The 12,806-nt window shown below is 49.3% G+C and overlaps 1 protein-coding gene across 8 annotated transcripts in view; it reads right to left on the bottom strand.

Annotated features, from left to right (window-relative positions):
• Nucleotides 1–10,732: 10,732 nt before the first annotated feature.
• Nucleotides 10,733–12,806, bottom strand: part of Tnrc6a (trinucleotide repeat containing adaptor 6A) — a 175,226-nt gene continuing 173,152 nt past the window's right edge. For all 8 annotated transcript variants that reach the window (XM_048789672.1, XM_048789671.1, XM_048789677.1 and 5 more), the window contains one exon: nucleotides 10,733–12,745. In XM_048789672.1, the coding sequence (XP_048645629.1) occupies nucleotides 12,370–12,745 (376 nt within the window). In that variant the 3' untranslated portion in view covers nucleotides 10,733–12,369. The remainder of the gene's footprint in view (nucleotides 12,746–12,806) is intronic.

Below are 12,806 nucleotides of genomic sequence, written 5' to 3'. Positions count from 1 at the left end.
GATGCCTTCTTTAGCATAGACCCAGGGTCAAGAGCCTCTGGGCTTCATGTGGGAATGGACATTTAAGGTTTAACTTCAAGGACATCTCCAGGGCCACTCTGTGTGACATGGTATAGTGGTGCAAGACTTGGAAAGCTGGTCCTGATCTCCACAGAGAGTTGTTTTGTTATGTTGGTGACATCCTCCTCACTTCTGAGTCTCCTTTGGCGCCCCGGAAGCAGCACCCATGCTCCTACTCACTTGCCGGGGGCCAGGGGAGAAGACGGGCAGGGCCCGGGCTCCTCGGGAAGCTCTTGGTGTCACTGTCTGTCGGATAGGACAAAGGTCACACCCACCCCCAGGCTGTGATGGGAAAGGTCCGGTGATTCCACTTCCAGACACAGTAAATGACACAGGTGCGGGCTCAGGTGGGTCCTGGGATGTCGGAAGGCTGTCCTCCCTCACCTGGCTCTGTTATCACCACCCCTAGATAAGTCGTGGAAGAGGGGGACAGGATGGGACTGGGACAAATGGGACAGGATGGGACTGGGACACATGGGACAGGATGGGACTGGGACACATGGGACAGGATGGGGCTACTAAGGCCTTCTTTGACATTCAGGCCCAAATGGAGAGTAAAACAGTCACAAGCGCTTGGGACACTAGACACGTAGAAACCTCCTGTGCTTACTGTCCATGTCATCCAGGTGGCTTTGGAGGGGACTTATGCCAGTGGATTGAGGGACATAGGCCCCCATGGGATTGTGGTCACTGTTAAGGAAAGTGGGGGGGGCAGAGGAATGTTCTAGCTTGTTGGGAGGACAACATATGCCACTCACGCTGCTCTTCCCGCCACGGAGCCCGTCACCAGGGAAACAGGTGATGAGGGGCGACAGGAAGGCCTGGCGGAGGAGACTGTCACTTGGCTGCGTCGTAGATCAAAGCATGCAGAAGTCTACATGGGCAGCCGTGGCACACTGGGAACTGCCCAGGCAGATGTCACTGCTGCCCACCATGATGACCAGATGCCACCCAAGGGTGTATCAAGGAAGGGATGGAGACATCCCTCTTGGATGGCAGATAGACGAGTCCATTGGCCCTCTCCAGCTACCAGAAGGGGCCAAATATGCATCGACCTGTGTGGACAGTTCCCGGCCTGATGCAAGCCTTCCCCAGCCAAAGAGTCAATCAAAAGGCAACACAGTGTGTGTGTGTGTGTGGGGGGGGGGTGCACTGTGGTGCACCCCTGTAATCCCAGCTGCTTGGGAGGCTAAGGCAGGAGGATCAAAAATTCAAGGCCAGCCTCAGCAACTTAGTGAGACTCTGAGCAACTTAGCGAGACCCTGTCTCAGAATAAGACGTAAAAAGGTCTGAGAGGTGGCTCAGTGGTTAAGTGCCCTGGGTTCACTCCCCAGTGCCAATAAATAAACAAATAAATAAGGCAACTATTAAGTAACTCACCACATGCATGACACACCACAGGTGATTAAGAGTGACAGTCATGGGCCATGACATGCCACAGTGGGCTCAAGATTAGGTTATACGATGAATCTTCCACCTGCCATGCGATGTGACAGGAGCTGGCTTGATTGGCAGATGGGCCCACGGGAGCAAGCCCTAAGGACAGAGAGTGGCTCTCAGCAGGGTGGCCGCTCCTCTGCCCGAGGCACTGAGGACAGTAGGTGAGAAATCCAGACATCAGCGAACTACAGACATTTCTATGTCATCTCACCATGGCCACCACGATAAGGTGACAGATAGAGGACACTTGCACTGAACATTTTCTTAAACCGGCCCGGGGGACAAGTCACCGCTTATTGCTGCTGGTTCCTCAAGAGGCCACCTCATCACGTTGAAGACTGTGAATTTGCAAGTAGAGCCGGCTGCCCGGGATCCTGGCCCCCCAGGACAGGTGGTGTTACCTGAGGGGTGATAACCCCGAGGGATGACCGTGCTCATACCCTAGGGAAATTTCCACCCAGTTAAAGGAGGAAAGTCCAGACTCACCTGACACCAGGAGTGGATTTCAAAACCGTGCAGAGCCAAAGAAGCGCTCAAGGACACACCTTCGGGTTCTATCTATGACCTGTATCTCTGAGTCTCTGTTCTGCAAGTCGCTGTTCAGAGAACCTGTTCTGCAAGTTCCAGGCTGAACCCGACCCCTGGCGGCTGTGATTTCTTCCTGATTATCAATAGCGCCCCCCCCAACCTTTTTTTTTTTTGGATATCAGGGATTGAACCCAGGAGCACCTTACCACGGAGCCATCTCCCCAGACCCTTTTTATGTTTTATTTGAAACAATCTCTCTAAGTTGCTGAGGCTGGCTTTGAACTTGTGATCCTCCTGCCTCAGCATCTCAAACTTTTTTAAAGACACCCTTCAGGGCTGGGGTGCAGCTCAGTGATAGGGCCTCTTACCTAGCATGCAGGAGGCCCTGGGTTGCATCCCCAGCACCACCACGAATGAAGTAAAATAAAATACAAAACGCCGCCTCCTTACCCAGGCACACTGGCACATCTCCAAACGTGGCTGTTTATTTTAACAACTGAAAAGAGTAAACAAGTGTTGGGACAGAGTCCCAGCTTTGGAGCAAGATGAGACATTTCTTTTCTATTTAAAAAAAAAAAATTTTTTTTTTAGTTGTAGATGGACCCAATCCCTTGACTTCGTAACTAGGAGCCCTGGTGCAAGTCTCTCAACTCCTCTGAACCTCGTTTTCTTCTATACAAGCAGATGCTCGGAACCCCACTGTGCAAAGGGGGTGCTCCCATAGGGCCCCTCTGCAAACAGGTGCTCAGGACGCCCTCTGCAGGACATGAGATAAAGATTAAGTGAGAGGCGGCAGGTGAAGGACTGTGGTAGGTGCCCAATTATTGGTGGCGCCCTCTCTCCGAGACTCTCAGGTCCTGTTCTTTCTCTTTACGACAGCTTCCAAGAGGCAAAGATGACCTCTCAACCCCCAGCCTGCCACGGAAGCCAGTTTGAATCTCTCTCTCTCTCTCTCTCTCTCTCTCTTAGTTTGACCCCATCTTCCCAGAGTCACAGTTGTTACAAAACTTCACCCGCAGCCGTGGGAGGGCAGAGGGGGTGAGAACCTGGAGATGACAGTCAGGTGGGCCCTGGTTCCTGCTTCTCTGCCCCTAGCTGTGCTGTGTGTCTTTGTGCAACTGACTTCAGTGCTCTGAGCCTTGATTCTCATCTGCAGAACAGCCGTGCCCAGCTCTTTTATCAGGAAGATTCAAGGAGATAACACGATGACATTCCCCCGCCCCAATACTAAGAGGCTGTTTTTCTTTCTCCCCTTGTTTGCTCATCACTGTTCAGTGGAATTTTCCAGTGGCTACAGAAGTACATGGGAGAATCCTGCCGTCTTCTGCTAAGCCAAGCAGGAAGGAGAAGATCTGCAAACATGTAGAATGATTGCTATCTTTTTTTTTTTTTACAAAAATCGTTTGGGGAAAATGTTATTTATTTAATGAGCAGTGGGTTTGTTATTGCTACTTTAAAATCAGTAAATATTTTAAATGGATTCTTAATTTAAATATCTAATACAGGAACGTCAACTAACAAAAGTTCTTTGGGGTCTTTCTGGGTTAGGGGGTCCTGAGGCAAAATATTTTTTTTTTTGAGAAATGCTGCTCTTTGCAACCGTGCATGAGCCTGGGCACCCGCCAAAACCCTTGTAAATCAGGAGCAGTGGCACACGCTTGTAATCCCAGTGACTTGGGAAGCTGAGGCAGGAGGATCGCAAGTTCAAGGACAGCCTCAGCAACTTCGTGAGACCCCCGTCTCAAATTTAAAAATAAAGAGATCTGGGCATGTAGCTCAGTGGTTCACTTCTAGCACTAAAACTAAAATAATAACAACCACCTTTTAATGTTCGGTCTAAACCCAGAGTCACATAATGTGTGTCGAGAGGTGTCTTCGGATGAAGTGTGCCTTCCCCGGGAGCTCCATTAGAGCAGTAGGGTCTGTCATTACACAGCTGTTTACATCTCCATAAACCTCCTCTAGCAGGCTGCTAATGACTCCGGAAGGACCCTTTAAATTGGTCACTAAACATTTTAACAGCAGGTCACCGTGGCAGACAGGCTGGAGTTTGGAATGAGACTTGAAGACCCGTGGAGGTTATTAGGGAGGACAGCATCCTGCGCAAGCCCGTTGCTGGGTCTCAACGTGTTGGAAACATCACCCCCAAACTCATGTGTTAATGATATTTGGAAGGGGGACTTTTGAGAGGTGATTGGGTGGCGAGGGCTCTGAGTGGGCCAATGAACGGATTCATGGGTTATCTCGAGACGGTTCTTTGCCAGACCCAGCCCCTCGATCTTGGACCTCCCAGATTCCAGAATCATGAGCTGAATAAATCTTCATGCTTTATAAATCACCCAGTCTGTGTTATTCACTTATAGCAACAGAAAATGGCACAATACACCTATCAACCCTAACTTGTGCCAGCACTGGTTTACACCAGCCCAAGTGGCTTACTGACAACACACTGTCACTGGCGCAGGTGATGAGTTCCAGAATGGCACATGGGTAGGGACCTGGTTTCTGCTTTCAGCATTTGCTTAAGTCTCGTCTCTCCTGGCTTTGTGATTTATGGCAAGTTACTTCACCTCTCTGTGCTTTAACCTGTTGGTCAAATAATTAGGATTGTTGTAAGGATTAAAGATGGGGACTAGCTGGCAAAGTCTCCCTCTCTCCCTCTCTCTCTCTTCCTGGGTTCTATCCCTGACCAGCTCTGCCATGTGACCAGCTCTTGTTTATGGAATGAGATGGGATGTGATCTATGAGATTTCTGTCCCCGCTTGTTTAGAAGGGAGCTGCTGACCTTCACTCTCTCTTTCCACCACCAACATGGTCTTGGAGGCTGTGTAGGGAAGACAGTGGGGCTTTCAGAAGCCTGGGATTCTGAAAGAGCAGAGAAGCCACCAACTTGAAGCCTCCAGACTGGTTGCTGGACACTTGTTACCATGTCACAGGTTTGTCGTGCAAAGCCTTTGCAAGAGCATCTGCCTGCAGAAGCCCTGGGTGAGATTTGCAGTCAGGGTGGAGCAGTTTTGTTCTGGGAGGACCCGGTAACTCCATTCCTTCAGCCTAGGAAGATGCCCACGACCTGCTTGACTTTGCTAGTACCTCCACGACCCAGCGGGTGTGTGACCTGAGAGAGCTCCTCTCCCTCCCCAAACAGCCTGAAGCTCCTCATCTGTTAAACCAGGAGGAAATAAAACCACTCTCTCTCACAGGGTAGTGGCGAGGCTTTGGTGAGAGAATCCGTGCAAACTCTTGAGCTGTATTTTAAAAAATATTTTCCAGTTATCAATGGATCTTTTATTTTATCTATTTATATGTGGAGCTGAGGATCAAACCAGGGCCTCACACGTGCCAGGCAAGCCCTCTGCGACAGAGCCCCAATTGCAGCCCCTTGAGCTGTATTCTGTAAGTGCTAAATAAATGTGTACCATTGTTTTAATGACCATTTTTAATGTTTCTAATAGATACTGTCTCATATATATCCAGCTGTGGGTTTTTCCTGATTCTTGTTCCTTGGGCATCTTGCAGGTGTTTTGTCCAACTGGGGGGAATCTTCTGACGATTAAAAACATCTGGTTGCTGGGCGCAGTGATGCACACCTGTCATCCCAGCGGCTCGGGAGGCTGAGGCAGGAGGATGGCGAGTTCAAAGACAGCCTCAGCCAAAGTGAGGCTCTAAGCAACTCAGTGAGACCCTGTCTCTGAATAAAATACAAAATAGGGCTGGGGATGGGGCTCAGGGGTCAAGTGCCCCTGAGTTCAATCCCTGGTACAAGAAAAAACAATAACAATAACAACAACAACAACAAAACTCTCTGGTTTCCTGTTCCCAGCCCCTTCCTGTCCTCACAGCCACAGTCCAGACCAGAATAAAGTTGAGAAGGCAGATAAATGGGGGACCCCTGGCCACACCTGGGGGATGGTCAGCTGCCACACCCCAGATCTTGGAAGCCAGATCCTACATTTTAACAAAGTGCCCAGACCAGCCCCTGCACGAGGAAGTCTGAGTCTCCTGTCACCTTGGTTTGACCTTGGCCTTGAGCCCCTGGGATCACAGGCGGGCGCCCCCTCGCCAGGTTTCAATTTTAGAGGTTGAAGACCTCAGGGGGTGGGGGAGATCCCGGCCTCCCGAACCTCCTCCAGGAAGGCATCTCGGGCGCCCCCCAGTGGCCGGTTCCTCTACTTACAGGCAAGAGGGTCGGGGGCCCAAAGACCTCGCAGCCCTCAACTTGAACTCCTCAAGGGACAGAAAGCAACGGCTCTGGCCAGGGCTGCCCGGCACCTTTCTGGCCTGGAAGCTTCCTGCGTCCTCCCCTTCCCTTTGGCTCCTGGCTTTCAGAAACCTGTCTGCTGCCTCTGCCAAGCCGAGCTCCTTGTCACCAGTTTCCGAGAGATGCCACCTCCTTTCCCTGCCTTCGCTTGTCGGCTTTAAGAGTGGTTCTCAAAGGTGGGCTCAGCTGGGTTCCAGCGGTGAGGGGCTGTGAAGGCCAGCAGGCCATGTGCTGGACGGGGGACTCTCTTCCTCACATTCCCAGCGAGGGATCCAGGCAAGAGGACGAGCAAGGGTCCTGAGGCAGGCGCCAGGGGAGGGGTCCTGGAGATGACGGGGTGACAGCCTCAGGCCTGCCGGCTTCCAGGGTGAGGTAAGGTGATCTGGTTTCCCCTAATGGCTGCAGGGAGCCTCTGGGGGGGTTTGGGATGGAGTCAGGGGGTGAAGTATCCACAGCTGTGTCTCTGTTGGTGGGAGGCAAATGTTGAAGGTCACTCTGGATTGTTTAAGGAGGATGGCTTAAGGGGAAGGCGAGGGAGGGATGTCCAGGCTGAGCACGTGGGTCAGGTGGGCCGGCCATGGGGCAAGGGCCTGGACTTGCAGACGGCCTGAGAACGTCAGGCCAAGCTGCTCTGACTCCAAAGGCCACGCTGACCAGTAACCAGCAGCAGCTCCCAAGGTCAAAGACGGACACGTGGAAGGAGCTTTTCCTTGGCCCTGCTCCCTGACCCTGGGCACCCACAGCTTCTGCGGTTTCTGCGAGTTGCCCACCGTCGTTACCTGGAGGCTGCTTTAAATTCGGTTCGCTTAAAAAGCAGAACTCAAATGTATTCGTTTAAAAGGAAAACTTAGCAGGCAGTATTGTTTGTAGTGTGTAGCAGGGGGTGAGAAAAACTAACCCAATAAAACCAGACGATGTTATTAAATCAGAAATTAAAATCACTCCCGGGGCCGGGGGAACACACCTGTTAACCCCAGCAGCTCTGGAGGCTGAGGCAGGAGGATCACAAGTTTGAGGCTAGGCTTAGCCACTTAGCAAGACCCTGTCTCAAAAGAATCAGATAAAGAAAAAGAAAAAAGGGCTAGGGATGTAGTTCAGCGGTTAAATACCCCTGGTTCAATCCCCAGGACCAAAATTAAGTAATTCAATTTAATCTAAATAAACTTAAATAATTAAATTAAAAGACATCTGTTTATTTAAACACCCCAAATGCCTGAAAAGTAAGTGTCCAAAGAGAAGAGGATTTTTGATGCTTAGGCATGGAGGGCCCACGAGTTGCTGGTACTCAGAATTTTTGAGATAAATGCTTGAAAAAACTCATTTTAATCCTTCACCTGTATTTCAGGGGGAAAAAGTGTTGAAGCAGAGACTGGAGGAAACGGTGACTCTAGGATGGGCGGAAATGGCAGCCAGGGGTCACTACCAAGCCCTGGGGACTAAGGGTCCGGCCCTGGCAACCCCACCACACAAGCTGGTCTAGGAGGACCTTGGGGATCACTGGACCTTTTTACTTTTACTGTCACCTCACTACTCACTCCATTGCCGATCTTCACATTCCTCTAAAACAGCCAGATAATCTGTTTTTAGCCTCAGTTACTTGTTAGGAACCTGGAAATCAGAAGCCTTGGCATTGGGTCCACAGAAGATTCACAAATAGCTACTGTATCAAAGGTTACTTAGTAAGACCTTGCTTTATACTTTCTTTTTTTGGGGGGGTGGGGACCAGGGATGGAACTCGGCGACACTTCACGACTGAGCCACATCCCCAGCCCTGTCTGTTTAAATCTACTTTTAAAAAATATTGTTGAGTTGTCAGTGGATCTTTATTTATTTATATGTGGTGCTGAACTGAATCCAGGGCCTCACACGTGCTAGGCAAGCGCTCTGCCACTGAGCCCCAGCCCCAGCCCCACCCCCACCAGCCCTATTTTGGATTTTATTTAGAGTCAGGGTCTCACTGAGCGGCTTAGCGCCTCGCTTTCGCTGAAGCTGGCTTTGAACTCGAGATCCTCCTGCCTCAGCCTCCTGAGCCTCTGGGATGACAGGCGTGTGCCACGGCGCCCGGCTCTGTTCTCCCCTTTTTATCGTTGACAGTTAGGTCTCGATCCAGAAAGCAATGTGTGTATGTTCCATGAGTTTCTTTCTTATTTGTGGAAAGTGATCTTGATTTTCTGTAAAGATTAATGACATCAACTTTCCTTGGAAAATACATTGATCTAAGAAGTTGAATTTAAAGACGATAAAGTCAATTGAAGCACAGTTGGTCTGGGATAAGGTCACACGGTAACAAGGTCCGAGAACCGGATGCAGGTCTGCAGACTGCTCCAGTCCTGGGGTCACTGTTTACAGCTCCCCTCTGCCAGGAGACAGGCCTTGCCCCATCAGTAGGTCGCACGCTTCTCTACCTAGAGGGCCACCATCATTATGTGGGACAGGGGCGTCCTGCTCTCTGGGGACTTGGGCAGGGTCCACAAGGCTGGCTCAGCCAGCAGGGAGGTTTCTGGCTCCTTGGCCAGAGCTCAGTAACTCACTCCCTGCCACCCCTCGCTTGTCAGCAGTCCCCATGAAGCTTTTCAGCCCTGCAGGGTCCTGACTGTACCCTGCTGTGGGTGTGGCCCACCTTTCTGAGGCATCAGTTTAACTGTCGACTTAAAAGCAGAACTTTTAGACCCGGGTGCAGTGGTGGCAGCGCACGTCTGTAATCCCAGACTCGGGAGACTGAGGCAGGAGGATCACAAGTTTGAGGCCAGCCTCAGCAACTTAGCGAGACCCTAAGCAACTTAGTTGAGATCCTGTCTTGAAATAAAAAATAAAAAGAGCCAGGGATGTGGCTCAGTGGTTAAGTGCCCTGGGTTCAATCCCTGATCCAAAAGAAAAAAAAAAAAAAAAAATCCGGTATTTTTAGGTAAAGTCAACCTAATATTAGAGTTGAAAACTCTACTTCTAGATCCTGAGGGGATCCACTTCCTCCTTTCTCTACTCAAACTTTGGGGTGATGTTGGTGAACCCTTTGGGAAACGTGGCCAGGCTGGTGTGCTCTCAAAGCGACGTGAGCAGACACCCAAAGCACCTGTCCTGCAGAGAACCCCTCCCTCACACACCGCGACTGCTCTCCTCCCGCCGGAGGTCACCAACGCCTTTCCAGAGCTCCCTTCCAGAGCTCCTCCTGCAGGACCCAAGACCTGGTCTCTGCAGGGGGTTCTCAAGGTTCACTTGGGTTCCAATTCTGGCTCCTGTTCAGAAATGCCACCTCTCACGTCCAAAGTCTAAGGATCAGCACGAGCAGCCCTGAAGCCCGGCCCCAAGGTGTGCAGTGTCGGCAGCTGAAGGTTATGCTCACTCGCTCACCACAGCCTTCGTTTGTCACCTCCCCCCTTCATTGCAACCCCCACCTTTCTGCCACTGCACCTGACGGTGACCTCCACATCTTTCTCGGCTCATCCACTTGCAGAGCTGCAGCAGGGACAGCTGGGTGAGGGAGGGCCAGGGAAAGCTTGCGCCTCACCTAGGGGCCCAGGCTAGGACCTGGGGCCTGTGATCAGGGGTGATCTGTGGCAAGCCCTGGGAGAGGGGCCCGTGCACAGGAGAGCCCTCTTGTCTCGGGTGGGGTGGGTCTGGGTGGGTCCCCTGGGGGACCAGGGCGGGGCCAGCGGGGCCAAGCAGAGCAACCTGGGATGTCCAGAGCTCAGGGCAGCAGAGCTGCGTGGACAAGGTTTAGACTCTTGCAGGCTGCGAGGGCCTTGAGGTCCAGAGGCGGGTCTGGAGGAGCTGATGGCCCAGATCCAGGTGCAGGCAGTGGGACGAAGTCAGGAAGACCCCGAGGTATCGGTGGCTTGGGGAAAAGAGCCGCTGTTATTTAAGGACGAAGAAAGAATCAGGACCACTTGAGAGGGTTTTTGTTTTTTTTTTTTTAAATCAAACACTTTATTTCCACATAACAAGCGCAAAAATCTCCCAAACACTTTAACAATACAATGAACGCAGTTATGAAGTCAATTATATACTACTCAAAGCCCCAAAGGTCATCAGCTTAACGTTAGTTCCAAACATCTCCAGACGTGGTTTTTCAAAGCTACCTTTGGTTTTTGGAAAAACCAGTATGGAAGTTTAACACTAGTACACGTCAAGTCATTAAGCTTCATGTTCCAAACGGTCTCTTGCTGAGGCTTGAGATGGGCACAAATGGTGGGGAGATGAAGTCACAGAGGAGGTTTTGAGCAACAAGATCCCAAAGATGCTCAAAGAGGGTAGGAAGGAGCGAGCTACACTTTCCCATTGTTCTCACATTATTTCAGGGTGAAATTGTGGATAAGTTCAGATAAAATGTTCAAATATTTGCTTAGATTTTTAATCAGTTGCTCTGTGAGAACCCTCACACACAGCAACTCTGCAAATTTCATTATAAAAAAGAGCCTACAAATAAATCCACAAAAAAGACAATTAATGTTGAGCAGCCAAAAAGTCATGGTTTATTATATCTGAAGGAAGTTCATAATTCAACACAACCGAACTGTACATGTACAATCACATTCTATTTGTAAACAGTTAAAAGCCACTGACTTCTTTTGCATCTTAGGACACAAACAGTTAGAATCAAGGCAATGAAATGATGGCAAATTCTGTACTGTTAAAATTTTTACCCTTGTTTAGTCTCTCTTCTTTGACTAAGCAAGCATTATAATACCATTTGTGGGCGAAAAAAGGGGGGGGGGGAAGAAATTTAAAAATGATGTAACTCGTTAGTTTGCAACAACATTTAAAATTTTCTTTATACAACAAACAACTCTGTAGGCCCAATACCTTGGTTACAGTATGCATAGTTACTGATTTCGGCTTTAAGGTACAACAGTTAAACATTAACACAGTCACAAGAGAGCAGAAACAGAGAGCCACTTGATGGGATTACAAAAATCATTACCTATTGATTATTAGCAAACCATCATCACTAAGAAAAAGACAGCATCTGAAAGCAGAATGTCCAACTCCAGCTTTAAGCATTTTTTTCTTTTTTTGGCAGAGAAAATTCTTTAACAGAGCAATACGTAGTATCAGTGCTAAAAGTTGGGGGGGGGTCTCTTTTTTTCCTATAAGAAACTACAAGGATTTTTTTTTTTTTTTTTTTTTTAAACTGGGGAACTGGTTTTCCTGAGAACCATGCTCTTTGATTTAGGACAGGAATAGAAAAACGAAAGAACATGGCCAAATGCTGCTCCTTTTTTCCCAGAGATAGAAAGCATCTTTTAAATCATCCTCCATTTTTTTTTTGTTTTTTAATTTTTTTTTTAAATGATGGAAGAGTAAACATTTTTTTTTTCTCAAAAAACAAACAAAAAAATCTGTAAACAAGAAGGCTCAGCGTGAGAACCTTCAAAACAAAATGGAAAGCCTATTCAAAGTGCAGGGCCCGTCCTGGGTGGCAGGTGGGCTGCAAGTCACAGCTGTGGCCACAGTTTTTCAAACTGCAGAGCGAAATTCTTTAGTTTTACAACATGAAAAAACTGGTGCAATACTTTCATTAATAATCCTAAGTCAGTATCATAACTTGATCTTTTAAACTCCACGATACCACAACAAGGTAGGCAACATCAAGGCATAGTAGAGAGCGCACACCTTTAAGAACATCCTTGAGTAAACATTTACACTGGAACAGCTGCCCCCCCATATTGCCGATTAGACGGAGAGAACATCATTCAGTGCAAAGGTAAAAGCTCATACATTATCAGCCCAAAAAATGGTTTTGCAAAAAAAGGAAAGGGGGGGGAGGGAGGAGAAAAAACAGAAAGAAGAAAGGAAGAATGAATCCAAGGCTAAACATGATGAATATACACAAGTGAGCTCATTCTATATGGTCTAGCATGTATGGCGCTACTTGGGAGTGTAAATAGATAGATACCTTTTCACATTATAATATTGGCCTGCATGATTCAAGTATTCAAACTGATATGTTTTGGGGAAAACAAAGTGGAAAATGTGCAGAGAACAGCTGTTCCCACAGGTGGCCCCTGGCTGCAGGCGGCGAGCCCAACTTAGTGCTCCATCTCTCGCATCTTGAGGTCACAGTTTGTGAGTCTACAACTACACCCTTACATGGACTCCCCACCCCCACCCAGGTGGTCAACAGAAAGGAAAGCGTTAATGGGGGATGGGCTGCTAATTCCCCGGGGGTCGCTGCTGCTTGGGGGACCCCACAGGCTTGTGGAATAATGTGGGGTCCCCCAGAGGGAAGTGCCGTGAAGGTCTCCACAGTTAGTTCCCGACAGCCCAGCACCATTCCAGTGATTGAGATCGGTCCGGCTGGAGAAGGAGTGGGAACAGTCGAGGGAGCCCAGCCGGCTCTGGCTGGACCCGAGGGACTGCCAGCCAGGAGAAGGGGTCAGAGACTGACTTTGTGCAAAGAAACGACTGATCTCCTCTTCACTGGCAAACTCAGCAAGAATAGTCGTGTTCCCCAGGACGCACCTAGAGCAGAAGGCAGAGAGCGTGAGGGCCTCCCGTGGGGGAACTTCCTTGTCACAGACAC

Source organism: Marmota marmota, unplaced genomic scaffold (genome assembly GCF_001458135.2).
Source record: "Marmota marmota marmota unplaced genomic scaffold, marMar, whole genome shotgun sequence".
In the NCBI taxonomy this organism is placed as follows: Eukaryota; Metazoa; Chordata; class Mammalia; order Rodentia; family Sciuridae; genus Marmota; species Marmota marmota.
The sequence above is the reverse complement of the archived record's forward strand: the minus strand, read 5'-3'. Positions and strand labels throughout refer to the sequence as shown.